Source organism: Somniosus microcephalus, unplaced genomic scaffold (assembly GCF_052327205.1).
Source record: "Somniosus microcephalus isolate GS21.2 unplaced genomic scaffold, FLI_Smic_1.0 scaffold114, whole genome shotgun sequence".
NCBI lineage: Eukaryota > Metazoa > Chordata > Chondrichthyes > Squaliformes > Somniosidae > Somniosus > Somniosus microcephalus.
In genome coordinates this window covers 661,446-687,880 of record NW_028225301.1, presented here as the reverse complement: position 1 = coordinate 687,880, position 26,435 = coordinate 661,446, and the positions used below count along the sequence as shown (strand labels likewise).

The 26,435-nt window shown below is 48.5% G+C and overlaps 1 protein-coding gene across 3 annotated transcripts; it reads left to right on the top strand.

Annotated features, from left to right (window-relative positions):
- Positions 1-5,873: 5,873 nt before the first annotated feature.
- On the top strand, positions 5,874-17,236 carry LOC147082752 (uncharacterized). 3 transcript variants are annotated; one of them, XM_085980340.1, is made up of 4 exons: positions 5,874-6,260; positions 6,342-6,434; positions 6,519-6,845; positions 7,014-8,041. In XM_085980340.1, the coding sequence occupies exons 1-4, from the start codon at positions 6,102-6,104 to the stop codon at positions 7,248-7,250; spliced, it is 816 nt and encodes a 271-aa protein (XP_085836466.1). In that variant the 5' UTR covers positions 5,874-6,101; the 3' UTR covers positions 7,251-8,041. The 3 variants fall into 3 exon arrangements, with proteins under 3 accessions (XP_085836466.1, XP_085836467.1, XP_085836465.1); XM_085980341.1 differs by lacking the exon at positions 7,014-8,041 and adding an exon at positions 16,640-17,236 and having other exon boundaries at positions 5,874-6,680; XM_085980339.1 differs by adding an exon at positions 16,739-17,236 and having other exon boundaries at positions 5,874-7,184.
- The last annotated feature ends 9,199 nt before the right edge of the window (positions 17,237-26,435 follow it).

Genomic DNA, 26,435 nt, shown 5'->3' with positions numbered 1-26,435 from the left:
ACTGGACATGGGGATTCCAACCCTGGGACTGGACATGGGGATTCCAACCCTGGGACGGGACATGGTGATTCCAACCCTGGGACGGGACATGGGGATTCCAACCCTGGGACTGGACATGGGGATTCCAACACTGGGACTGGACATGGGGATTCCAACCCTGGGACTGGACATGGGGATTCCAACCCTGGGACTGGAGATGGGGATTCCAACCGTGGGACTGGACTTGGGGATTCCAACCTTGGGACTGGACATGGGGATTCCAACCCTGGGACTGGACATGGGGATTCCAACCCTGGGACTGGACATGGGGATTCCAACCCTGGGACTGGACATGGGGATTCCAACCCTGGGAATGGACATGGGGATTCCAACCCTGCGACTGTACATGGAGATTCTAACCATGAGACTGTACCTGGGGATTTCAACCCTGGGACTGTACACGGGGATTCTAACCCTGGGACTGTACATGGGGATTCTCACCCTGGGGCTGTACATGGGGATCCTAACCCTGGGACTGTACATGTGGGCTCCAACCCTGGGACTGTACATGGGGATTCCAACCCTGCGACTGTACATGGAGATTCTAACCATGAGACTGTACATGGGGATTCTAAGCATGGGACTGTACCTGGGGATTCCAACACTGCGACTGTGCATGGGGATTTCTACCCTGGGACTGTACATGGGGATTCTAAACATGGGACTGTACACGGGGATTCTAACCCTGGGACTGTACACGGGGATTCTAACCCTGGGACTGTACATGGTGATTCTAACCCTGGGACTGTACATGGGGATTCCAACCCTGGGAGTGGACATGGGGATTCCAACCCTGGGTCTCTACACGGGGATTCTAAACCTGCGACTGCACAAGGGGATTCCAACCCTGGGACTTGACATGGTGAGTCCAACCCTGGGAGTGGACATGGGGATTCCAACCCTGGGACTGGACATGGGGATTCCAACCCTGGGACTGGACATGGGGATTCCAGCCGTGGGATTGTAAGGGGTTTTCCTGGTGAGCGATGTCCCTGAGGTTTCTCTCTCTAGAGGCCTCTCTCTCTTTGCACAGTAAAACCTTGAGTGGTTCGACCCACTCACCCCTTAGATTCTATACTCTGGACTTTGGGGCAGGAACTACAATGTAGAGAAGACTCTTGTAGACCAAGTTTGATGAATCAAAATGAAACTTTATTGCATAAGGAAAAATATCAAATCAAATGCAAGCAGATAAGAGAGTACATGGGAGGGAAAAACAAACACAAACAAATCATAACGACATCATACTAACTAAGGCAAATGCAGGCATCTTATACTGTACAAAGATCATCATGAAGTAAGGAAACACATGGAACATCGAGGGACAACTCATGTTAATTGTACCCTTAAATCCACCCCCTTATTAAACCTATCTAGATCTGATTGTGAAGGGCCAGAAACATGCTCACCAATCCCACTAGGAAGTGCAAGGTTTTGAAGTCAAGTCTGTGTTTTCATCCCTTCAGGTGCTCTGTCTCCTCGTGGATCGTGGAACCTCTGTGAGCTGCGCCACACCTCTCTCCTGAGGTGGGGGTCGGGGGCGGCTGGACACCGGCGGGCCTGGATGTCGGCGAGCCCCTCCGAAGGCTTCTTCTCTCATTTTGTTTGGTCTCTTCTCCTGAGCCGGAGTGGCTGGAAGGTTTCTTCTCTTGAGGATTTATTTTTTTGTCTCTTCTCCCAAGTTGGTTCAATGGCCCCTTTCGCTTCGGCTACGGCCCGGGGATGGTCGATGATCTCCCGATGTTTTTCCCCGGGGCGGGACACTGGCTTCGAACGACTTTCCTGATGTTGGCTTAATTCTTCTTCCTCCTCCGATGGTGGAGAGGAGTTCGGTGATCTTCTCCCAAACCAACTCCTCTTTGCCCAGCTCAAAAGCTGTCTCCGGAGCTGTGTCTGTGTTCCAGCTCTCCCAGCTCTCTTCTCGAAGTTGCAACGACTGTGCAAGCTTTCCCCAACTCCCGCTTCTCCTCCAACTGCCGAAAAGTCTTCCAGACTTGGGGATTCCAACCCTGGGACTGGACATGGGGATTCCAACCCTGGGACTGTACATTGGGATTCCAACCCCTGGACTGTACATGGGGATTCCAACACTGGGGCTCTTTTGTTACAATTGTGTGTGATGTTAACTGTATGCTCTGCTTTTACCAGCGCCTTCAGGAGAGATGGTAAGAAATCCATAGTGTGGAGAGTTTGAATGAAATACCAGATGGCTTGCAATACAGGTTGCTAAGGGAATTAGGGGAGGAGATAACGGAAGGGCTTGCCATAATTTTCCAAACTTCCCTAGATGTGGGGGAGGTGCCTGAGGATTGGAAAGTGGCAAATATGACACAATTGTTCAAGAAAGGGTGTAAGGAAAATCCTAGTAACTGCAGGCCGGTCAGTTTAACATCAGTGGTAGGTAAAGTTTTAGAAACAATAATCAAGGAAAACAATTAACGGACATTTGGAGAGGTTTAAGCTAATAAAGGAAAGGCAACACGGGTTTGTAAAAGGAAGATTGTGTTTGACTAATCCAATTGAATTTTTTGATGAAGTAACAGAGAGGATTGATGAAGGGAGAGGCAATAGACACTTAGTGGCACAGTTTTAAAGAGTGTGCAGGGACAGAGAGACCTGGGTGTTAATGTGCATAGGTCCCTGAAGGTGGCAGGACATATTGAGAGAGTGTTTAACAAAGCATATGGGATCTTCGGCTTCATAAATAGAGGTATTGAGTACAAAAGTAGAAGAGTTATGCTGAACCTTTATAAAGCGCTGGTTAGGCCACAACTGGAGTACTGCATCCAGTTCTGGTCACCACACTTTAGGAGGGATGTGGGGGCACTTCAGAGGGTGCAGAGGAGAATTACCAGAATGGTTCCAGGGATGGGGGATCTTAGCTACAAGGACAGGTTGGAGAAGCTGGATTTGTTTTCATTAGAGCAAAGGAGGTTGAGGAGTGACCTGATAGACTCTGTGCTGTCATGACTCTATAAAAGGTGCTGACTCTGGCTGGGTTCAGTTCCACACTCACTGGTTCCCCTCCCTCTCCTCCCCTGAAGGTGCTGATTCTGGCTGGGTTCAGTTCTACACCCACTGGTTCCCCTCCCTCTCCTCCCCTGAAGGTGCTGACTCTGGCTGGTTCAGTTCTACACTCACTGGTTCCCCTCCCTCTCCTCCCCTGAAGGTGCTGACTCTGGGTGGGTTCAGTTCTACACTCACTGGTTCCCCTCCCTCTCCTCCCCTGAAGGTGCTGACTCTGGCTGGTTCAGTTCTACACTCACTGGTTCCCCTCCCTCTCCTCCCCTGAAGGTGCTGACTCTGGGTGGGTTCAGTTCTGCACTCACTGGTTCCCCTCCCTCTCCTCCCCTGAAGGTGCTGACTCTGGGTGGGTTCAGTTCTACACTCACTGCTTCCCCTCCCTCTCCTCCCCTGAAGGTGCTGACTCTGGCTGGGTTCAGTTCTACACTCACTGGTTCTCCTCCCCTGAAGGTGCTGACTCTGGCTCACTCACTGAGACCCTGAAGCCCCGCCTACTAGTAGTTCCTTTACAAAGATGGATGCGCATGCGCTCTACCTTTTGATGAAGCAAGATGGCGGCGCACAAACCCACAGCTTTCCTTTGCAAAGATGGTGACCGTTAACCAGGGCCTGTTACTGGGCAAAAGCCTCCGAGCTGGAACACTGAACGTGTAGGTTGTCATTTGGGGCTCGCGGCCTACACCAGGTGTTTATGAAGCCCACCCGTCGGCTGCGTTACCTCCCTGCACCCCGGTGATTCGTAATCGGCGTAAAACGCGTCTACAACCTTTCTGCTTTTAATTCACTCGCCCGGCGTGATCAGTGACTTTGCACATGCTCCAAATACAGGCATGTGCTGCGCCTGCGCACTGGGCTCCTCCAGAGTGACGGTACACAATCCCCCCGCGGGGCATGCTGGGGAACATTGCAAGCCCCAATTAGTGAATGGAGAATGAGTTTCTGTGATCCCATTGAGAGAGAATTCATCAATAGTTCACAGAGAAACCCAAGTGCACGGGCACTCTGCCATGGTTCAGTCCTGGATGTGATTAATAACAGAATCCAAACCCTGCAGTCACATGTGAACTCACTGGAGTCTCAGCAGGTGGGGTGAATTTCTTCCCACACACAAGATATTGAAACAGCCTCTCTCCAGTATCAATGTGCTGATCGTGCATCAGCTGCTTTGAACTTTGAAAGCTTTTCTCACAGTCAGAGTATTTACAGCAACTGTTCTCAATGTGGACACTCTGGAGTGTCAACAGTTGGAACAACGGAGTGAATCCCTTCCCACACGCGAAGTATCTAAACGGTCTCTCGCCAGTGTGACTGCTGGTGTGTCAGTAAATGGGATGATCGATTGAATCCCTTTCCACATACAGAGCAGTGAACCGATTCTCCCCATTGCGAACAAGTGAGTTTGTCAGTTGGTGAGTTGAGCGAGTGAATCTTTTTCCATGCTCAGCTGGCCTCTCCCTGGTGTTCCCGTATTGATGAGTTTCCACCTCAGACGGGCAACTAAATCCGTTTCCACAGTCCCCACATTTACACTGTTGATTCAGGTGGGCGCACGCGTCTCACAGGCTAGACGATTGGTTGAAGGTGGATCCACACACACAACACGTGTCCTGTTTCTCCCCGCTGTGATTGGTGCTTTTTCCTTCTATATCCAAAGGCCGATGATATTCAGGTCCTGATGAATCGAGTGAATCTGTCCGATCTTGACGCGATATTTGGTTTGAGTTTCCCAGCTGCAGATCCTCCCCTTCTAATACCCTGAAATGGTGGTTACAAAAGTTGTTACATTAAGTACAGGATAGAAATTCAGAACAGACAATTCTAGTTTCTATGGAACATTCTGTCTCCTCCTGTCCCTCCTAAGCTGTAAATTCTCCATTCTACACACTCTCCTTCCATCCTTACTGTCTAAAAACAACATTCATTACATCGTCTGGGATTTTTGTTCTGTAAGTTGTGCTGAATCTGGCTGAGTGCAATTCCACAGACATTAGCTAACCTCTAGTGCCTCACCGTCAGCCAACTCAGTGAGTGCCAGCAGCATTTCCACTGTGGTAGGCATCACAGCCGAGTCCAATCCTGTCCTCAACTGACAGCCACACACTTCCCAGTTGAGGTCACTGGATTGGTATCAAGAGAAGGGGCACTGGCTGATTTTTACTCTTCACAGCCCAGTGGTACTGAGGACAATCATAGCCCCTGAACTGCTGCCTTGTCAGAGATCAACTAACAGCACAGATTAAGGATAGAACTTGGGACCTTCCCAGTCAGTAGTGCAGAGTGTTCTAAAGTTTGGCGGGGGAGGGGGTGGAGAAGAACAGAGTATTTTGAAACAAATGCTATTCCATCTTTAAAGGAAACCTTCGTCACACTGCAAAATTCTGAAATCTATGAAAATTAACCAAGCAAGACAAATGGATCATCAAAGAACAGTGAGACATTTTAGAAAGGATCATGTCATTCAAATAGACAGGTTTACAATCACTGCACAGTACAGAAGGGAGCGACTGTTAATGGGAGCTCTGTTGGTAAAGTCCTCTGACACTCCAAGATAAACGAGACTGGGAAGTCCCTGTCCCTTTAAATATCTGCCCCATTCCCCCAGGCAGTGAGAGGAGCAACAATGTGCGATCTCTTTATGTATTTACAGTGATGGCTTTTGTAAACTCCTTTTACCAGGTATTAGATGGGGAGGATTTACAGACGAGAAACTCAAACCAATCATCACGTCAAGATCTGACAGAGTCACTCGATTCATCAGGACCTGAATATCATCAGCCTTTGAATGTGGAAGGAGAATTGTTTATCTGTTCAGTCTGTGGGAAAAAAATTCAAACATCAGTGTGACTGGAAAAGCACCGAGACACACACACCCGAGTGAGAGTGTTCCAGTGCACTGCCTGTGGAAAGAGATTTAACCAGGTACACAGCCTGAAAAAACATCGCACCATTCACAGCGGGGAGAAACTTTACACGAGTTCTGTGTGTGACGAGGCTTCAACTGATCGTCCAACCTGGAGAGACACAAGGATACCCGCACCATGGAGAAACTGGGGAAATGTGGGGACTGTGGGAAGGGATTCAATTACCCATCTGAACTGGATACTCATCGGCGCATTCACACTGGGGAGAGACCATTCACCTGCTCCGTGTGTGGGAAGGGATTCGCTCAGTCATCCAACCTCACTGAACACCAACTTGTTCAATCTGATAAGAGACCTTTTAAATGTTCTGACTGTGGGAAGACCTATAAAAGCACAAAGAATCTGCTGACACACCAGCACACTCACATTGGGGAGAGGCCATTCACCTGCTCCATGTGTGGGAAGGGATTCACCCAGTCATCCAGCCTGCTGAAACACCAACTTGTTCACATTGATAAGAGACCTTTTAAATGTTCTGACTGTGAAAAGAGCTTTAAAAGCAAACAGCACCTGCTGGGACATCAACACACTCACGCTGGGGAGAGACCATTCACCTGCTCCATGTGTGGGAAGGGATTCACTCAGTCATCCCACCTGTTGACACACCAGAGAGTTCACACTGGGGAGAGACCGTTCACCTGCTCTGAGTATGGAAAGGGATTCATTCAATCATCCTGCCTTATGAAACACCAACTTGTTCAAACTGATAAGAGACCTTTTAAATGTTCTGACTGTGAAAATAGCTTTAAAAGCACAAAGTATCTGCTGACACACCAACGAGTTCACACTGGAGAGAGACCGTTCACCTGCTCCATCTGTGGGATGGGATTCACTCAATCATCCTGCCTCATAGAACACCAAGTTGTTCACACTGATAAGGGACCTTTTAAATGTTCTAACTGTGAAATGAGCTTTAAAAGCACAAAGGTTCTGCTGATACATCAACGCACTCACACTGGAGAGAAGCCATTCACCTGCTCCGTGTGTGGGAAGGGATTCCCTCGATCATCCACCCTGCTGACACACCAGCGCGTTCACACTGGGGAGAGGCTGTTCACCTGCTCCGTGTGTGGGAAGGGATTCACTCAGTCATCCCACCTGCTGAGACACCAGCGAGTTCACACTGGGGAGAGGCCGTTCACCTGCCCTGAGTGTGGGAAGGGATTCACTCAGTCATCCCACCTGCTGAAACACCAGCGAGTTCACTTGCGACTGCACGGGTTGGATTCTGCTGTTATTGTTGCTGTTAATCTCATCCAGGACTAAACCATGTTCATTCTGACAGTTGGAGTTTGTTTCTGCTGATGTTAGTAACCCCTATAACTGGGCTGGAGGTTATAGTATTCTGGATAAATGTCAAACACTCAGTGAATCGAGTATTTGATGTCACTGAGATAAGAGCAGACTAACTGATGTCCTGTTACCGACTGCTCCATTTCTGGGCCTTTTCTCCTTTCTAAGTCTAGATAATTTCAGTTCTCATACCTTCTGTTACTATCAAGTCCCAGCTCTCCAGATCTTCCAGAAAATGACTGAACATTTGTCCCAGTGTAACTTTTGCTGTTATGAAATCAAAAAGACTTGAATTTCTATCCCGCCTTTCACAACCTCAGGACGTCCCAAACGTTTTACAGACAATGAAATACTTTTGAAGTGTAGTCACTGTTGGAATGTGAGAAATGCGGCTGCCAATTTGCGCACTGCAAGATCCCACAAACAGCATGATGGTATTGAGCAGATAATTTATTTTTCTGATGTTGATTGAGGATGGAAGGGGATGTGTAAAGTGATGGTCTGTGTATGGAGATGTGAAACATGGAAACGGTGTCTGTGTGACAGGGACACAGCCTTGTGGTGACAGTCAGATCAATGCACAGATGTCTCAGGTTTGAGCAGGGCCAGATCACGAATGCAGTAAACAAGTTCAGTATAACTCTCGCCAGTGTAGCCGCAGCTTGTTACAACAGACCTGGGGAGAAGGAAGCTCTGAATGCACTGTATTATCTCTGTCTTTGGACAGGTAACTATACTGTGTATTTTTGCAATGCTGTTAATAAAGTCAGTAAAAGACAACCTGTTGTTGTGAGCTTGATTATCTGGTGTCTGAAATCACAAGACTCAATTTTTAGATTAAACAAGATGAACAAGTGAACACATCATGGCCCAATACTCCAGCTCTATATTCACAGGAGAAAGTCTGTTATCTAACTCCTCGAGTGGATGGAATAGAGAAAGATCCAAACTCGAAGAGCATCTTCAATCTGTTGTAAATACCTTTCAAATCCCGACTGGTAAAAACTATCGGTTTCATTTCAATCAGAAGACAACAGAATGAAGAAAGATCCCAACTCTAAGAAACAATCAAATCATTTGTAAATATCTTTCAAATTCTGACAGGTTCCAAATATCAATGGAAGATGAAAGGGGGGGGGAAGAGGAGTTGGGGTGAGGGGGATTGGAGAGTAGGGGTGAAAAAAGAGTTGGGGTGAGGGGGGTTGGAGATTAGGGGTGAAAGAGGAGTTGGGGCGAGGGGGTTTGGAGAGTAGGGGTGAAAGAGGAATTGGGGTGAGGGGTTTGGAGAGTAGGGGTGAAAGAGAAGTTGGGGCGAGGGGGTTTGGAGAGTAGGGGTGAAAGAGGAATTGGGGTGAGGGGTTTGGAGAGTAGGGGTGAAAGAGAAGTTGGGGCGAGGGGGTTTGGAGAGTAGGGGTGAAAGAGGAATTGGGGTGAGGGGTTTGGAGAGTAGGGGTGAAAGAGGAATTGTGGTGAGGGGGATTGGAGAGTGAGGTGAAAGAGGAGTTGGGGTGAGGGGGGTTGGAGAGTAGGGGTGAAAGAGGAGTTGGGGTGAGGGGGTTTGGAGAGTAGGGGTGAAAGAGGAGTTGGGGTGAGGGGAGTTGGAGAGTAGGGGTGAAAGATGAGTTGGGATGAGGGGGTTTGGAGAGTAGGGGGAAAGATGAGTTGGGGTGAGGGGGTTGGAGAGTAGGGGTGAAAGAGGAGTTGGGGTGAGGGGGGTTGGAGAGTAGGGGTGAAAGAGGAGTTTGGGTGAGGGGGTTGGAGAGTAGGGGTGAAAGAGGAGTTGGGGTGAGAGGGGTTGGAGAGTAGGGGTGAAAGAGGAGTTGGGGTGAGGGGGCTTGGAAAGTAGGGGTGAAAGAGGAGTTGGGGTGAGAGGGGTTGGAGAGTAGGGGTGAAAGAGGAGTTGGGGTGAGGGGGCTTGGAAAGTAGGGGTGAAAGACGAGCTCGGGTGAGGGGGTTGGAGAGTAGGGGTGAAAGAGGAGTTGGGGTGAGAGGGGTTGGAGAGTAGGGGTGACAGATGAGTTGGGGTGAAAGACTTTCACTGCCCATTAATAAGCTCTGTTGAACTATAATGTGGTTTATTTTCTCTTTACAATGTTTTGAATTGTCTATTTAACTGATGTCAGACGTGGGGCTGCCGTTACTTGCGGGCACTGGGCTGTTTCTGGTGAATTAATATGGACAGTGTTAATGGGGAATAGGGTCGTATGGGATCATCCAGTGTTGAACACATTGCTGGGCTGTGGGTTTGCACTCAGTTCCAGTGAGGAAGTGCTGCTAAAACGCAAACCTGTCAGAGATTTAAACTCCGTGGGCAATCATGCAATGATGTCAATGTTGCCGGGTGAAAGAGTACTAACCCTGGGACCCACCGGTCCCCCTCCCTGCTCGTGTGCGCTGAACCTCCAATCACAGCCTCCTAGCAAATCCAGTGACTATTCACACTGTGACCCTGATACGCTATCAATTCCTCATAAAAGACAGAGAGTTAATTAATAGGCTTTTATTAGCAAAGAACAGAGCATGCCTCTCGTGGTTGCCTGGTATCCAAAAGGGCAGGGGGCTGCAGAGCAGTCACCTTTATACCCGGGCATGTGGGTGGAGCCAGGGGCGGTGTCAGCTGAGGCATGCATAGGCACAACAGTGTGCATCAACAACAACAACAACAACAACAAACAGTGGTTTACCACATTCACCCCTTGTTTAAAATTGAGTCCGGCGGGGTGAAGTGTACTAAAAGTTCGTGTAAACTCAAAAGTTCGTGTAGTTAAGTCTATCAGGTGGCCTTGTATGCCGTCCTGATCGTCGTAGCAGCGGCGGTGATGGTGCAGCATCCAACGCCGAACCTGGCGTCTCATTGATGAGAGGTTGCGTAGTCAATGGCGGGTCCTGGGGCTGCGGCATGCCGTCTACAGGGGTCGGGGTGTGGGCAGTGGTGGGTGGCGATGGTGGTGTCTCAGGGGCACCCGAAGGTGTGAGGTCTCGTGTGGAGACAGTGTCCTCCCGCCCGTCCGGGTACGCTACGTAAGCATACTGGGGGTAGGCGTGGGTGGCGAAGGAAGTGTTTCGGGAGCACCCGAAGGTGCGAGGTCTCGTATGGAGACTGTGTCCTCCCGCCCGTCCGGGTACACCACGTAAGCATACTGAGGGTTGGCGTGGAGGAGGCTCACCCTCTCGACCAGGGGGTCCGTCTTATGGGACCTCACGTGCTTCCGCAGTAGGACGGGTCCTGGAGAAGTCAGCCATGTCGGTAACGAGATCCCCGAAGTGGACTTCCTGGGGAAGGAGAACAGTCTCTCATGAGGGGTGGCATTGGTGGCTGTACAAAGCAGTGACCGAATGGAATGGAGCGCCGCAGGGAGGACCTCCTGCCAGCGAGAGGTCGGAAGGCCCTTAGATTTCAAGTTTAAAAGGACTGCCTTCCAGACCGTCGCATTCTCTCTTTCCACCTGGCCATTCCCCCGGGGGTTGTAGCTGGTGGTCCTGCTTGTAGCAATACCTCTCGCGAGCAGGTACTGACGAAGTTCGTCGCTCATAAAGGATGAGCACCCATCGCTATGAATATAGCTCGGGAAACCGAACAAGGCGAAGAGGTCATTCAGACATTTAATGACCGTGGTACTGGTCATGTCTGAGCAAGGGGTGGCAAACGGGAAACGGGAGTACTCGTCAATTATATTGAGGAAGTACACATTGCGGTCAGAGGAGGGGAGGGGCCCTTTAAAATCGCCGCTCAGCCGCTCGAAGGGGCGCGTGGCTTTGATCAGGCTCACTCTGTCTGGCCTATAAAAATGCGGTTTGCACTCGGCACAGATTTGGCAGTTCCTGGTCAAGGTCCTCACCTCCTCGATGGAGTAGGGCAGGTTACGGGATTTGATGAAATGGAAGAACCTGGTGACCCCCGGGTGGCAGAGGTCATTGTGGAGGGTCTTCAGTCTATCGACCTGCACGTTGGCGCATGTACCACGTGATAGGGCATCTGCGAGCTCATTGAGTTTCCCGGGCCGGTACAAGATATCGTAATTGTAGGTGGAGAGTTTGATTCTCCACCTCAAGATCTTGTCATTCTTGATTTTGCCCCTCTGCTTATTATTAAACATAAAAGCTACTGAACGCTGGTCAGTGAGCAGGGTAAATCGTTTTCCGGCCAGGTAATGCCTCCAATGTCGCACAGCTTCCACAATGGCCTGAGCCTCCTTTTCGACAGAGGAGTGTCGAATCTCGGGGCCCTGGAGGGTCCTTGAGAAAAAGGCCACGGGTCTCCCCGCCTGGTTAAGGGTTGCAGCTAGGGCAAAATCGGATGCGTCGCTCTCCACTTGGAAAGGGATGGACTCATCCACTGCGTGCATTGTGGCCTTCGCAATATCTCTTTTTATGAGAGTGAAGGCTGCACATGCCTCTGCTGTCAGGGGGAAGGAGGCAGACTTGATGAGGGGTCTGGCTTTGTCCGCATAGTTGGGCACCCACTGAGCATAGTATGAGAAAAACCCTAGGCATCTCTTCAGTGCTTTTTGGCAGTGGGGGAGGGGGAGCTCCATAAGGGGGCGCATTCTGTCGGGGTCGGGGCCGATGACTCCGTTCTCCACTACGCAGCCAAGAATGGCAAGGCGCGTGGTACGAAACATACACTTGTCCTTGTTGTATGTTAGGTTCAGCCGCTGGGCCGTACGGAGGAATTTCTCTAGGTTAACGTCATGGTCCTGCTGGTCGTGGCCGCAGATGGTGACGTTGTCTAGATAGGGGAAAGTGGCCTGGAGCGCGTTCTGGTCAACCATCCGGTCCATCTCCCGTTGGAAGACTGAAACCCCGTTGGTGACGCCGAAGGGAACTCTGAGGAAATGGTAGAGATGACCGTCAGCTTCAAAAGCTGTGTACTGGTGGTCCTCAGCCCTGATAGGGAGCTGGTGGTGTGCCGACTTCAGATCAATCGTCGAGAACACCCGGTATTGTGCTATCTGATTGACCATGTCAGATATGCGGGGGAGTGGGTATGCATCCAACTGGGTGTAGCGATTGATCGTCTGGCTGTAGTCAATAACTAGGCGCTGTTTTCCGCCAGTCTTCACCACCACCACTTGTGCTCGCCATGGGCTGGTGCTACTCTCAATAATCCCTTCCTTCAGGAGTCTCGCTACCTCGGATTTAATGAAACTCCTATCCCCGGCACTGTAACGCCTGCTTTTAGTAGCGATGGGCTTACAGTCGCGGGTGAGGTTAGCGAACAAGGAGGGGGGGGAGACTTTAAGGGTAGAGAGGCTGCAGATGGTGCGCGGCGGGCGATTTAAAAGCTGCTGGCTGCAGACTGTGAGTGGGGGGAGAGGTCCGCCGTACGCCAATGTGACACTTTTAAGGTGGCACTGAAAATCCAACCCCAGTAGAACGGCAGCGCAGAGATGGGGCAGGACCAGAAGTTTAAAATTTTTGTATTCTGTGCCCCGTACCGAAAGGGTCACCACACAGTAGCCACCGACGTCCGCTGCCTGGGCTTTGGAAGCCATAGAGATCCGATGGCGCGTCGGCAGGACCTGGAGAGAGTAACTGCGCACCGTGTCGGGGTGGATAAAACTCTCCGTGCTCCCGCTGTCAAAAAGGCAGGTAGTGGCGCGGCCGTTTACCGTAATGTCCATCATGGACCTGGACAGTTGATGAGGGAGAGATTGGTCCAGCATCACGGAGGCCAGCGTATGGTCAAGCGAGTCGATGTGGTCGTCAGATGAGGCGGTGGTTGAGTCTGGGTCCCCCGTGATTGAAGTTGGAGGCGTCCAAGATGGCGGACAAAATGGCGGTGCCCATGATCCCAATCCCCACGCGGCTGGGGGAGCCCAAGATGGCGGACAAGATGGCTGCCCCCACGGTTCGCACGCGGCGCTGCTGGCGTTAGCGGTTTTGCCTTTGCAGGCGCTGACATAGTGTCCTTTCTTCCCGCAGCCGAAGCAGGTGGCGTTTTTCGCCGGGTAGCGTGCTGTGGGGTGTTTTGCCTGGCCACAAAAATAACATTTCTGTGCCTTGGACATCGCTGCAGCAGTTGGAGGTGGCGGTCCCATGACCCAAGGTTGCGGCGTCCACGGTGCGGAGCGGTTAGGGGAGAAAGCGTCCATATTCCTATGGGCCGTGTCGAGCGAGAGCGCGAGGGACACTGCCTTTCTCAGGTCTATTTCTCCCTTCTCCAACAGTCTCTGCCGGGAGTAGTCGGACCTTAGACACGCAACGAAAGCATCTCGGATCAGTCCCTCCGTGTGTGCTGCGGCTGATACTTCTTTGCAATCGCAGCCTCGGCCGAGTATCCGCAGTGCCCGTAGGAAAGCCTCCACCGATTCCCCGGGTTGCTGTCTGCGGGATCTGAAGAGGTGCCTGGCATAGACCATATTTACCGGGCGTGCGTATTGCCCTTTAAGCAGATCGATAGCTGCCGCGTAGGTCGTCGCGTCCTGGATTAGAGTATAAACTTGGTGGCTCACCTTTGAGGCCAGGATTTTCAGCTTGTTTTCGTCTAGGGTCACAGTTGAGGCTTCCAGGTAAGCCTCGAAGCAACGCAGCCATTGTGCGAATTTGGTAGCCGAACCCGCTTCTTGGGGGTCTAGGTCCAGGCATGTTGGTCTGAGGGCTCGCAGCAGCGCCTGCTGCTCAGCGTTTGGCACCGTCGGTTGATGCAGCTCCTGCTGTTCAACATTTGGACCCGACATTTTGCTTTGCTATCAATTCCTCATAAAAGACAGAGAGTTAATTAATAGGCTTTTATTAGCAAAGAACAGAGCATGCCTCTCGTGGTTGCCTGGTATCCAAAAGGGCAGGGGGCTGCAGAGCAGTCACCTTTATACCCGGGCATGTGGGTGGAGCCAGGGGCGGAGTCAGCTGAGGCATGCATAAGCACAACAGTGTGCAACAACAACAACAACAATAACAAACAGTGGTTTACCACAGACCCCAAATCGAGGAACCACTTACAGTAAAGCACCAAATCCAGGGACATCTTCCATTGAGACACCAAAGTCAGGGATCTCGTACTCTGTGACACCAAATCCAGGGACAACTTATACTGAGACAACAATTCCAGCGGCCACTTACACCGTGACACCAAATCCAAGAACTACTTCCACTGTGGCCCCAAATCCAGGGACCACTTACACAGAGATAACAATTCCAGGAGCCACTTACACCGTGACACCAAATCCAAGGACTACTTACACTGTCGCCCTAAATCCTGGGACCGCTTACATTGAGACACCAAATCCAGGAATCCGTTCCACTGAGACACCAAATCCAGGGACCACTTACATTGTGAACCAAAATCCAGGGAACCACTTAAACTGTGAGATGAAATCCAGGGACCACTTACACAGTGATACAAAATCCAGTGACCACTTACACTGAGACACCAAATCCAGTGACCACTTAGACTGTGACACCAAATCCAGGAACGACTTACACTAAGAAACCAAACCCAGGGTTCACTTATATGTGGCACCAAATCCAGGGACCACTGGGTCTATAAAATGAGAATCAGAGAGCCTCAGTATGGGGAATGGTCATGGTGGTGAAACCAGCTCCAGTGTTTCCCCTGGCTGGAGTGTCTAGAACTAGGGGGCATAGTCTCAGGATTAGGGGTAGGCCATTTATGACCGAGATGAGGAGGAATTTCTTCACTCAGAGGGTTGTGAATCTTTGGAATTCTCTGCCCCAGAGGGCCGTGAATGCTGAGTCTTTGAGTATATTCAAGGCTGAGATAGATAGATTTTTGGACTCTAGGGGAGTCAAGGGATATGAAGATTGGGCGGGAAAGTGGAGTTGAGGTCGATGATCAGCCATGATCTTATTGAATGGTGGAGCAGGCTCGAGGGGCCGTATGGCCTACTCCTGCTCTTATTTCTTATGTTGTTACGATCATCCCATTTACTGACACACCAGCACAGTCACACCAGAGTGAGACCGTTTAAATACTTCCAGTGTCCACATTGAGAACAGTTGATACTCCAACTGTGAGAAAAGTTTTCAAAGTTCAAAGCAGCTGATGCACGATCAGCGCATTGATACTGGAGAGAGGCTGTTTCAATATCTTGTGTGGGAAGAAATTCACCCCACCTGCTGAGACTCCAGTGAGTTCACATGAGACTGCAGGGGTTTGTATTCTGTTATTAATCACAATCAGGACTGAACCATGGCAGAGTGCCCGTGCACTTTGGTTTCTGTGTGAATAATTGATGAATTTTCTCTCAATCGGATCATAGAAACTCATTCTCCATTCACCAATGGGGCTTTCAATGGCGGGGCTGCTCCCCAGCATGCCCCGCGGGGAAGACTGTGCCCTATTCACGCTGTAGGTGCCCGGCGCGCAGGCGCAGTGCCCGTCTGTATTTGGAGCATGCGCAGTGTCACTGTGATCAGTTCCAGGCGAGTGCGACAAGCGTAGAAAGGTTGCAGACGCGGTTTTGCACCGATTACGAATCAGCGGGGCGCAGAGAGGTAATGCACCTGATGGGTGAGCTTCATAAGCTCCTGGTGTAGGCCGCAAGCCCCGAATGAGAACCTACAGGTTCCGCGATTGCAGCTCCGGGGCTTTTTATCGGGAACAGGCTCAGGTTAAGGGCCGCCATCTTTGTAATGGAATGGTGAGGGTTTGTGCGCCGCCATCTTACTTTCTGGAGCATTAGAGCACATGCGTGGCCATCTTTGTAAAGGACCAAAGGGGGGCAGGGTCTTGAGGGAACAAGTGAGTGCAGAATGAACCCAACCAGAGTTGGTGGAGAAAACTGGGAGCAGAGGACAAACTGTCTCGAGATGTGCGGTGAGTATGGATTTCAGCCCAGGGAGGAGGGACATTATGTGGGATGAGGATTTACAGCTTTGGAGGAACAAGAGAGCAAAGAATGATCCCTAGAAACTAGAATTGTCTGTTCTAAATTTATTTCATGTACTTACATTGATGAACTTTGTAAACTCCTTTTACAGGGTATTAGAAGGGGAGGATTTGCAGATGGGAAACTCAAACCAAACATCATGTCAAGATCTGACAGTCACTCGATTCATCAGGACCTGAATATCATCAGCCTTTGAATGTGGAACGAGAAATATTTGTTTGTTCTGTCTGTGGGAAAAGATTTCAAACATCAGTGTGACTGGAAAAGCACCGAGACACACACACCTGAGTGAGAGCGTTCCAGTGCACTGACTGTGGAAAGAGCTTTCACCAGTTACACAGCCTGAAAAAACATTGCACCATTCACAGTGGGCAGAAACTGTACACGTGTTCTGTGTGTGGACGAGGCTTCAACTGATCGTCCAACCTGGAGAGACGCAAGGACACCCGCACCATGGAGAAACCGTGGAAATGTGGCGACTGTGAGAAGGGATTCAGTTCCCTGTATAAGCTGGAAATTCATCGGAGCTGTCACATCGGGGAGAGACCATTCACCTGCTCCGTGTGTGGGAAGGGATTCACCAATTCATCCCACCTGCTGATACACCAGCAAGTTCACACCGGGGAAAGGCCGTTCACCTGCTCCGTGTGTGGGAAGGGGTTCCCTTCGTCATCCAGCCTGCTGAGACACCAGCAACTTCACACTGGGGAGAGGCCGTTCACCTGCTCTGAGTGTGGGAAGGGATTCACTTGTTCATCCTACCTTGTAACTCACCAGCGAGTTCATACTGGGGAGAGGCCGTTTACTTGCTCTGAGTGTGGGGAGGGATTCTCTCTGTTATCCAGCCTGCTGATACACCAGCGAGTTCACACTGGGGAGAGACCATTCACTTGCTCTGAGTGTGGTAAGGAACTCATTCAGTCATCCCACCTGCTGACACACCAACGAGTTCACAAGTGACTGCAGGGGTTGGATTCTGCTGCTATTGCTGCTAATTGTATCATGGACTGAATGGTATTCATCCTGACAGTCGGAGTTTGATTCTGCTGATGTTAATTACCCCAATAACTGGGCTGGAGTTTAATATTTTGATATTTCAAATAACAGTGTGTCAATATTTGATGCCTCCAAGATAAGAGAAGACTAATTGATGTCCTGTTACTGACTGCTCCATTTTTGGGCCTTTTCTCCTTTCTAACTCGAGATTATTTCAATTCTCGTACCTTCGGTTACTCTCATGGACAAGTCCCAGCTCCCCATACTTTCCAGACTGCCTATCCTAGCCTTGGTATCCAGGGAAGGTCTCGCTAACACGCCCGGGATCACTAAACACAAAACCCAGTCTGTTAATCACTTTCAGCTACTGGACGTAGCATGTGTCCCACAGCATCTCTCTCACCTTCGATGTGTGAATAGAGCATCACGCCTGCAAACCTACTTTCAATTTAAATTTGAATCCACTCGGCAAGTGTATTTTAAAAAATTCGTACAAATAAACAGATCACATCAAATAATTGGCAAAGGTTTAGAGTCAACAAGATAAACAAGTGAACACATCACGGCCAATACCCCAGCTCTATATTCACAGGAGAAAGTCTGTTATCTAACTCCTCGAGTGGACAGTGATGCGCCTCAATAACTTCAAGACTCAAAGTTAACTGAATAAAACAAGGCTTTTATTAGCAAAGAAAGATGCCTGTGTCTTCACCAAGCGTTCTGCTGTTCTGCTGCAAGACAAGCCTGGGCTTGTCTTAAGTAGGGCCAGGTATGGGCGGAGCCGACACATCCAATGGGGAGAAAGGGGGCGGTGCACTATATACAATACAAGGTAAAACACCGGAGCAGGCAATACAATATATGTAGTTAAATACAGAGTCTGATGAATGACATATTTCATCACAGACAGAATAGAGAAAGATCTCAACTCTAAGAACATCTAGAATCTGTTGTAAATATCTTTCAAATCCTGACTGGTCCAATCTGTCGGTTTCCTTTCAATTGAAGTGAATGGAAGATGAGATGGGTGTTGACATATGGAACTCAGTTAATTCAGCCTCTGAAAGGTGTTCATGTTTAGTTCATTCGATATCGGGGAAAATGTGGTTGGTATCATTAGAGAGAGAGAGCGAGATTTCACTGAGCAACAGCTGGTGTTTGCAACCAACTGGCCTTGGATATTTTCATCATAGAATGTTTCGATCAGAAATATGATGTTGGGATAAGAAAAGTCTGGAGACTAGTGGTTTGTGCTGCCCCAGGAAGGCCACAGTGTTTTTACTGCTTCTAATGTTGTTGATGTGTGTTGAAGAAAATGCAGACTTGTGTCTCTGGACTGTGCAGTAGCCAGAGACGACCATATTAGGCAATGCCAGCTCCAGTTTGATAAGAGGTTGATGGCAGAGCAAGAGATCCAGCAGTTTTAAGAATGTATCTGCCGTTATCTGCAGACATCGAATGTCGCAGCGTGCTGACAAAATTGGACTTAAGACTTTAACCCATTGGGTTAAATTATTGGGATCGATTGTTATAGAATTGAATTGTTATAGAATGGAAAGGTAGTGAAGTTATGCTGAACTTGTATCGAACCTTGGTTAGACCACACTTGGAGTACTGCGTACAATTCTGGTCACCATATTATAAAAAGGATATAGAGGCACTGGAGAGGGTGCAGAGAAGATTTACAAGGATGATACCAGAAATGAGAGGGTATACCTGTCAGGAAAGGATGGACAGGCTGGGTCTCCTTTCTCTTGAAAAATGAAGGCTGAGTGGTGATCTAATAGAGGTCTTTAAAATTATGAAAGTTATTCAAATCAAATCAAATCAAAATCAACTTTTATTGTCATTGTTAGTGCACAAGTGCAGTGCAACAAAATGTAGGCTTGCGGCTCCCGAGCCTACCGAGAGTGTACAATTTGGATTAGGACACAGTCCTAATTGATACAGTAGATACAGAGAGAGTGTTTCCACTTGTGGGGAAGAGCATAACTAGAGGCCATCAATATAAGATAGTCACCAAGAAATCAAATAGGGAATTCAGGAGAAACTTCTTTACCCAGAGAGTGGGGAGAATGTGGAACTCGCTACCACAGGGAGTGGTTGAAGCGAATAGTATAGATGTATTTAAGGGGAGGCTAGACAAGCATATGAGGGAGAAGGGAATAGAGGGTTATGCTGATAGAGTTAGATGAGGAAAGATGGGAGGAGGCTCGAGTGGAGCATAAACGCCGGCATGGACTGGTTGGGCCGAATGGTGTGTTTCTCTGCCGTATATCCTGTGTAATCCTATTTTCCAAGACACATTGCTCGAAGGGGAGGATAAATGACTCTAATCCAAACGCAATTGTTACTTTTTTCTTCTTTGTAAAATCACAAAGTCTGAGCATAATTTGTTTGTGAAATTAAAATTGATTATATGGACTTGAAGTAATTGAATCAGGAAATGTATTTTATAATGATGTGCGTTTTGAAATTGTACTTGGAACATCTCCTCATTAAAGATCACCCATTGCTCCATTACAGTTTTTCCTGTCAGTCTTTGGTTCCATTTTACCCTGGCTAGATCCTTTCGCATCCCATTGAAGTTAGCCCTATTCCAGTTTAGAAGTTCCACTCTAGATTGTTCCTTGCTCCTCTCCATTGCTAATCTAAATCATATGATACGATGATCACTTGTTACCCAAGTGTTCTCCCACAGACACTCGGTCGACCTGGCCCACCTCATTCCCCAGCACCAGATCCAGCAAAGCCTCCTTCCTAGTTGGGGCAAGAACATACTGGTCAAGGAAAATCTCCTGAACACATTTCAGAAAGTCCTCCCCTTCCTTTCCCTTTACCCTAGCATTATCCCAATCGATATTTGGGTAATTAAAGTCACCCAATATCACCACTCTTTAGCACTTGCACATCTCTGCGATTTCCCTGCACATTTGCTCCTCTACCTCCCTCTCACTATTTGGAGGCCTATAGAATACCCCCAATAGTGGGATCATACCCTTTTTGCTCCTCAACTCTAACCAAATGGATTCTGTCCTTGTCCCCTCAAGAACATCCTCCCTTTCCAACACTACAATGTCTTCCTTAATCAGCACTGCCACACTTCCCATGTCCTGGAGAACCACGTGTGCAGGAGGTGTCGTCAGCTGGAGGAGCTCGAGCTCCGGGTTTTGGAGCTTGAGCAGCAGCTGGTGTCACTGCGGTGCATTCGCGAGGCTGAGAGCTATGTGGATAGCATGTTTCAGGAGGTGGTCACCCTGCAGCTAATGAGTGTGCAGGCAGAGAGGGAATGGGTGACTGCCAGACAGAAGGAGGACCAGGCAGGTAGTGCAGGAGTCCCCGGAGTGCATCTCGCTCTCCAACCAGTATTCTGTGCTGAGTACTGGTGAGGGTGATGGTTCCTCTGGGGAGTACAGCCAGAGCCAAGTCCATGGCACCACGGGTGGCTCAGCTGCACAGGGGTGGAGGAGGAAGACTGGGAAAGCAATAGTGGTAGGGGAGTGAATAGTTAGGGGAGCAGACAAGCGTTTCTGCAGCTGCAGACCTGACTCCAGGATGGTATGGTGCCTCCCTGGTGCCAAGGTTAAGGATGTCACTGAGTGGCTGCAGGACACTCTGAGGGTGGAGGGTGAACAGCCAGAGGTCGTTGTCTTTATTGGTACCAACAACGTAGGTAGAAAGAGGGATGAGGTCCAGCAGACAGATTTTAGGGAGCTGGGAAAGAGATTAAAAAGCAGGACCTCAAAGGTAGTAATCTCTGGATTACACCCAGTGCCACGAGCGAATGAGTATAGAAATAGGAGGATAGAGCAGATGAATGTGTGGCTGGAGAAATGGTGCAGGAGGGAGGGCTTCAGATTCCTGGGGAATTGGGGCCAGTTCTGTGGGAGGTGGGACCTGTACAGGCCGAACGGGTTGCACCTCAACAGAGCCGGGACTAATATCCTCGCGGGGAGGTTTGCTAGTGCTGTTGGGGAGGGTTTAAACTAATTTGGCAGGGGGATGGGCACCAGGATGTAACATTAGAAAGGAGAAATAAAGTGCTCAAAGGATTGGGAGAGGCAGAGAGCACTAAAGTGCGAAATAGTAAGGTATTAGGTGGGGTCAAACTAAGAGAGAATACAGGATGGTCTAAGATGGGTTTACAGTGTATGTATGTGAACGCACGAAGCGTAGTAAACAAGGTAAGTGAGCTGCAGGCCCAAATAGCCACATGGGAATATGATGTTGTGGCAATAACTGAGACCTGGCTCAAAAAAGGGCAGGATTGGGTATTAAATATTCCTGGTTATAATGTGTTCAGGAAAGATAGGGATGGAAAGATAGGAGGTGCTGTGGCAGTATTGGTTAAGGAGAATGTTACAGTGCTGGAGAGGGAGGATGTCCTGGAGGGGTCAAGGACAGAATTTATATGGCTAGAGTTAAGAAATAATAGAGGTGCCATTACACTACTGGGTGTATTCTATAGACCACCAAATAGTGGGAAAGATATGGAGGAGCAAATTTGCAGAGAAATTACAGAGAGGTGCAAGAACTATAGAGTAGTGATAATGGGGGACTTCAACTATCCTAATATAGACTGGGATCGTAATAGTGTTAAAGGCAGAGAAGGGGAAGAATTTCTGAAGTGTGTTCAGGAGATCTTTCTTGATCAGTACGTTTCCGGCCCAATGAGGGAGGAGGCATTGCTGGATCTGGTTCTGGGGAATGAGGTAGGTCAAGTGCAGCAAGTGTCAGTAGGTGAACATTTAGGGAACAGTGATCATAGTATCATAAGGTTTAGATTAGCTATGGAAAAGGACAGGGAGCAATCTAGAGTAAAAATGTTAAACTGGGGGAAGGCCAATTTCAGTGGGATGAGAACGGATCAGGCCCGGGTAAACTGGAATCAAAGATTAGCAGCAAAACTGTAATGGAACAATGGGCTGCCTTTAAAGAGGAAATAGTTCAGGTACAGTTGAGGTACATTCCCACAAGGGGGAAAGGAAGGGCAACTAAAGTCAGGGCTCCCTGGATGACAAAAGAGATAGAGAATATGATGAAACAGAAAAAGAGCGCATATGACAGATGTCAGGTTGCAAATACATCTGAGAATCAGGCTAAATATAGAAAGGTCAGAGGAGAAGTGAAAAAGAAACTGAGAGGGACAAAGAGAGGGAATGAGAATAGAATGACAGCCAACATAAAAGGTAATCCAAAAGTCTTCTACAGGCATATAAATAGTAAACGGGTAGTAAGAGGAGGGTTGGGGCTAATTAGGGACCATAAAGGAGACCTATGCATGGAGGCAGAGGGTATGGCTGGGGTACTAAACGAGTACTTTGCATCTGTCTTCACCAAGGAAGAGGATCCTGCCATAGACATAGTGAAGGAGGAGGTAGTGGAGATACCGGATGGGATAAAAATTGATAAAGACGGGGTATTTAAAAAAGGAGGGAGAGAGAAAACAGGGAACTACAGACCGGTTAGCCTAACATCAGTAGTAGGGAAAATGCTAGAGTCTATTATAAAGGATGTGATAACAGGACACTTAGAAAATATCAACGGGATTAGACAAAGTCAACATGGATTTATGAAAGGGAAATCGTGTTTGACAAACCTACTGGTGTTTTTTGAGAATGTAACTGGTAGAATAGATAAGGGAGAACCAGTGGATGTGCTGTATTTGGATTTTCAGAAGGCCTTTGATAAAGTCCCACATAAGAGGTTAGTGTGCAAAATTAAAGCACATGGGATCGGGGGTAATATACCGGCATGGATTGAAAATTGGTTAACAGACAGGAAACAGAGAGTAGGAATAAATGGGGCTTTCTCGGGGTGACAGGCGGTGACTAGTGAGGTATAGCAGGGATCAGTGCTTGGGCCCCAGCTATTCACAATATATATAAATGATTTGGATGAGGGAACCAAATGTAATATTTCCAAGTTTGCTGATGACACAAAACTAGGTGGGATTATGAGTTGGAGGATGCAAAGAGGCTTCAAGGCGATTTAGACAAGTTGAGTGAGTGGGCAAATGCATGGCAGATGAAGTATAACGTGTAAAATGTGAAGTTATCCACTTCGGTAGGAAAAACAGACAGGTAGAGTATTATTTAAATGGTGATAGATTGGGAAATGTTGATGTACAGAGGCACCTGGGTGTCCTTGTACACCAGTCACTGAAAGCAAACATGCAGGTGCAGCAAGCAGTTAGGAAGGCAAATGGTATGTTGGCCTTCATTGCAAGAGGATTTGAGTACAGCAGCAAGGATGTCTTACTAGTTATACAGGGCCTTGGTGAGACCACACCTGGTGAACTGTGTGCAATTTTGGTCTCCTTACCTAAGAAAGGATATACTTGCCATAGAGGGAGTGCAGGGAAGGTTCACCAGACTGATTCCTGGGATGGCAGGACTGTCGTATGAGGAGAGAGTGGGTCGACTAGGCCTGTATTCACTAGAGCTTGGAAGAATGAGAGAGGATCTCATTGAAATGTATAAAATTCTGACAGGGCTAGACAGACTGGATGCAGAGAGGATGTTTCCCCTGGCTGGAGGGTCCAGAACGAGGGGTCACAGTCTGAGGATACGGGGTTGAGCATTTAGTACGGAGATGAGAAGAAATTTCTTCACTTAGTGGGTGGTGAACCTGTGGAATTCTCTACCACAGAAGGCTGTGGAGGCCAAGTCACTAAATAATGTTACCCCACTATTCAAAAAAGGTGGTAGAGAGAAAACAGGGAATTACAGACTGGTAAGCCTGACATCGGTACTGGGGAAAATGCTGGAGTCCATCATAAAAGATGTAATAGCAGAGCACTTGGAAAACAGTGACAGGATTGGACAAAGTCAACATGGATTTACAAAGGGTAAATCGTGCTTGACTAATCTACTGGAATTTTTTGAGGATGGAACTGGTAAAATAGATAAGGGAGAACCAGTGGTTGTGTTGTATTTGGACTTTCAGAAGGCTTTCGATAAGGTACCGCATAAGGGATAAGCGTGTAAAGTTAAGGCACATGGGATTGGGGGCAAGGTATTGACTTGGATAGAGGACTGGTTGGCAGACAGAAAGCAAAGAGTTAGAATAAATGTTTCTTTTTCCGAGTGGCAGGCAGTGACTAGTGGGGTACCGCAGGGATCGGTCCTTGGACCCCAGCTATTTACAATATATATTAATGATCTAGACAAGGGAACTAGATGTAATATCTCCAAATTTGCAGACGACACAAAGCTGGGTGGGCGTGTGTGCTGTGAGGAGGATGCCGAGAAACTCCAGGATGATTTGGACAGGTTGGATGATTGGGCAGAAGCATGGCAGATGCAATATAACGTGGATAAATGTGAGGTTATCCACTTTGGTAGCAAAAACAGGAAGGCAGATTATTATCTGAATGGCAATAGATTGGGAGAAGGGGAAGTGCAACGAGACCTGGGTGTCCTTGTGCACCAGTCGCTGAAGGTAAGCATGCAGGTGCAGCAGGCAGTTAAGAAGGCAAATGGTATGTTGGCCTTCATAGTGGGAGGGTTTGAGTACAGGAACAAGGATGTCTTGCTGCAGTTGTACAGGGCCTTGGTGAGACCACATCTTGAGTATTGTGTGCAGTTTTGGTCACCTTATCTGAGGAAGGATGTTCTTGCCATGGAGGGAGTGCAGCGAAGATTCACCAGACTGATACCTGGGATGTCAGGAATGACGTATGAGGAGAGATTGGGTCGATTGGGCTTATACTCGCTGGAGTTTAAAAGAATGAGAGGGGATCTCATTGAAACTTATAAAATTCTGACAGGACTGGACAGACTGGATGCAGGAAGAATGTTCCCGATGGTCGGGGAGTCCAGAACCAGGGGTCATAGTCTAAGGATAAGGGGTAGGCCATTTAGGACAGAAATGAGGAGGAATTTCTTCACCCAGAGAGTGGTGAACCTGTGGAATTCTCTACCACAGAAGGCAGTAGAGGCCAATTCATTAAATATATTCAAGAAAGAGTTGGATATATTTCTCAAGGCTAAAGGGATCAAGGGGTATGGGGAGAAGGCAGGGACCGGGTACTGAATTTGGATGATCAGCCATGATCGCTTTGAATGGTGCAGTAGGCTCGAGGGGCCGAATGGCCTACTCCTGCTCCTTTCTTCTATGTTTCTATACTGAAGAAGGAGATAGATAGATTTCTAGACCCAAAAGGCATCAAGGGGTATGGGGCGAGAGCAGGAATATGTTATTGAGATAGAGGATCAGCCATGATCATATTGAATGGCGGAGCAGGCTCGAAGGGCCGAATGGCCTACTCCTGCTCCTATGTGAAGGCCTTAGAGAAGGTGCAGAAAAGATTTACGAGAATGATTCCAGGAATGAGGGACTTCAGTTACGTGGATAGACTAGAGAAGCTGGGGTTGTTCTCCTTGGAGCAGAGACAATTGAGAGGAGATTTGATAGAGGTGTTCAAAATCATGAGGGGTTTGGACAGAGTAGATAGAGAGAAACTGTTCCCATTGGTGGAAGGGTCGAGAACCAGAGGACACAGATTTAAGGTGTTTGGCAGAAGAACCAAAGATGACATGGGGAAAAACTTTTTACGCAGTAAGTGGTTAGGATCTAGAATGCACTGCCTGAAAGGGTGGTGGAGGCAGATTCAATCGTGGCTTTCAAAAGGGAATTGGATGAGTACCTGAAGGACAAAAATTTGCAGGGCTACGAGGGAAGGGTGGGGGAGTGGGACTAGCTGAAGTGCTCTTGCAGAGAGCCGGCACGGGCTCAATGGGCCGAATGGCCACATTCTGTGCTGTAACCATTCTATGATTCTACGAACACATTAAGCCTTCATAGAATAATTACCAGTCATTTTTAGACTGGAAACTTAACCCTGCTGTTTCACTTTCAGTCAGGAACAGATCGCAGTTTGACACCAATCTCTGATTTGACAGCATGTTTCCAGCATTCACTGTTGTTCTTCCTGACTCTAAACACAGTTGTAAAGGAGCCTTCTGTTCCATGCCCAGGAGCTGTGACCCATGGGAGAGAGCGGCTGGGACACATTCCTTACAGGCCTCAAGATTAACCTGCACGGGGACATTGCTGTCAGTGAAGTGAGACAAGAAAGACCAAAGTGCCGTTTGCCCCTCTCAGTGTGGCCCTGACGGACTGCGTCCAGGCTATAGTTCGGTTACCGCCGTACGATCCTCCCACAGATTGTCCTTTCTGAGCTCCAGCCAGGTGATGCTAAACACTCAGGTGGGAACGATAAAAATCCACAACAATGTGTTTAAAACTAATGGATTTATTTGACATATATCCAGAATATTAAACTCCAGCCCAGTTACAGGGGTTA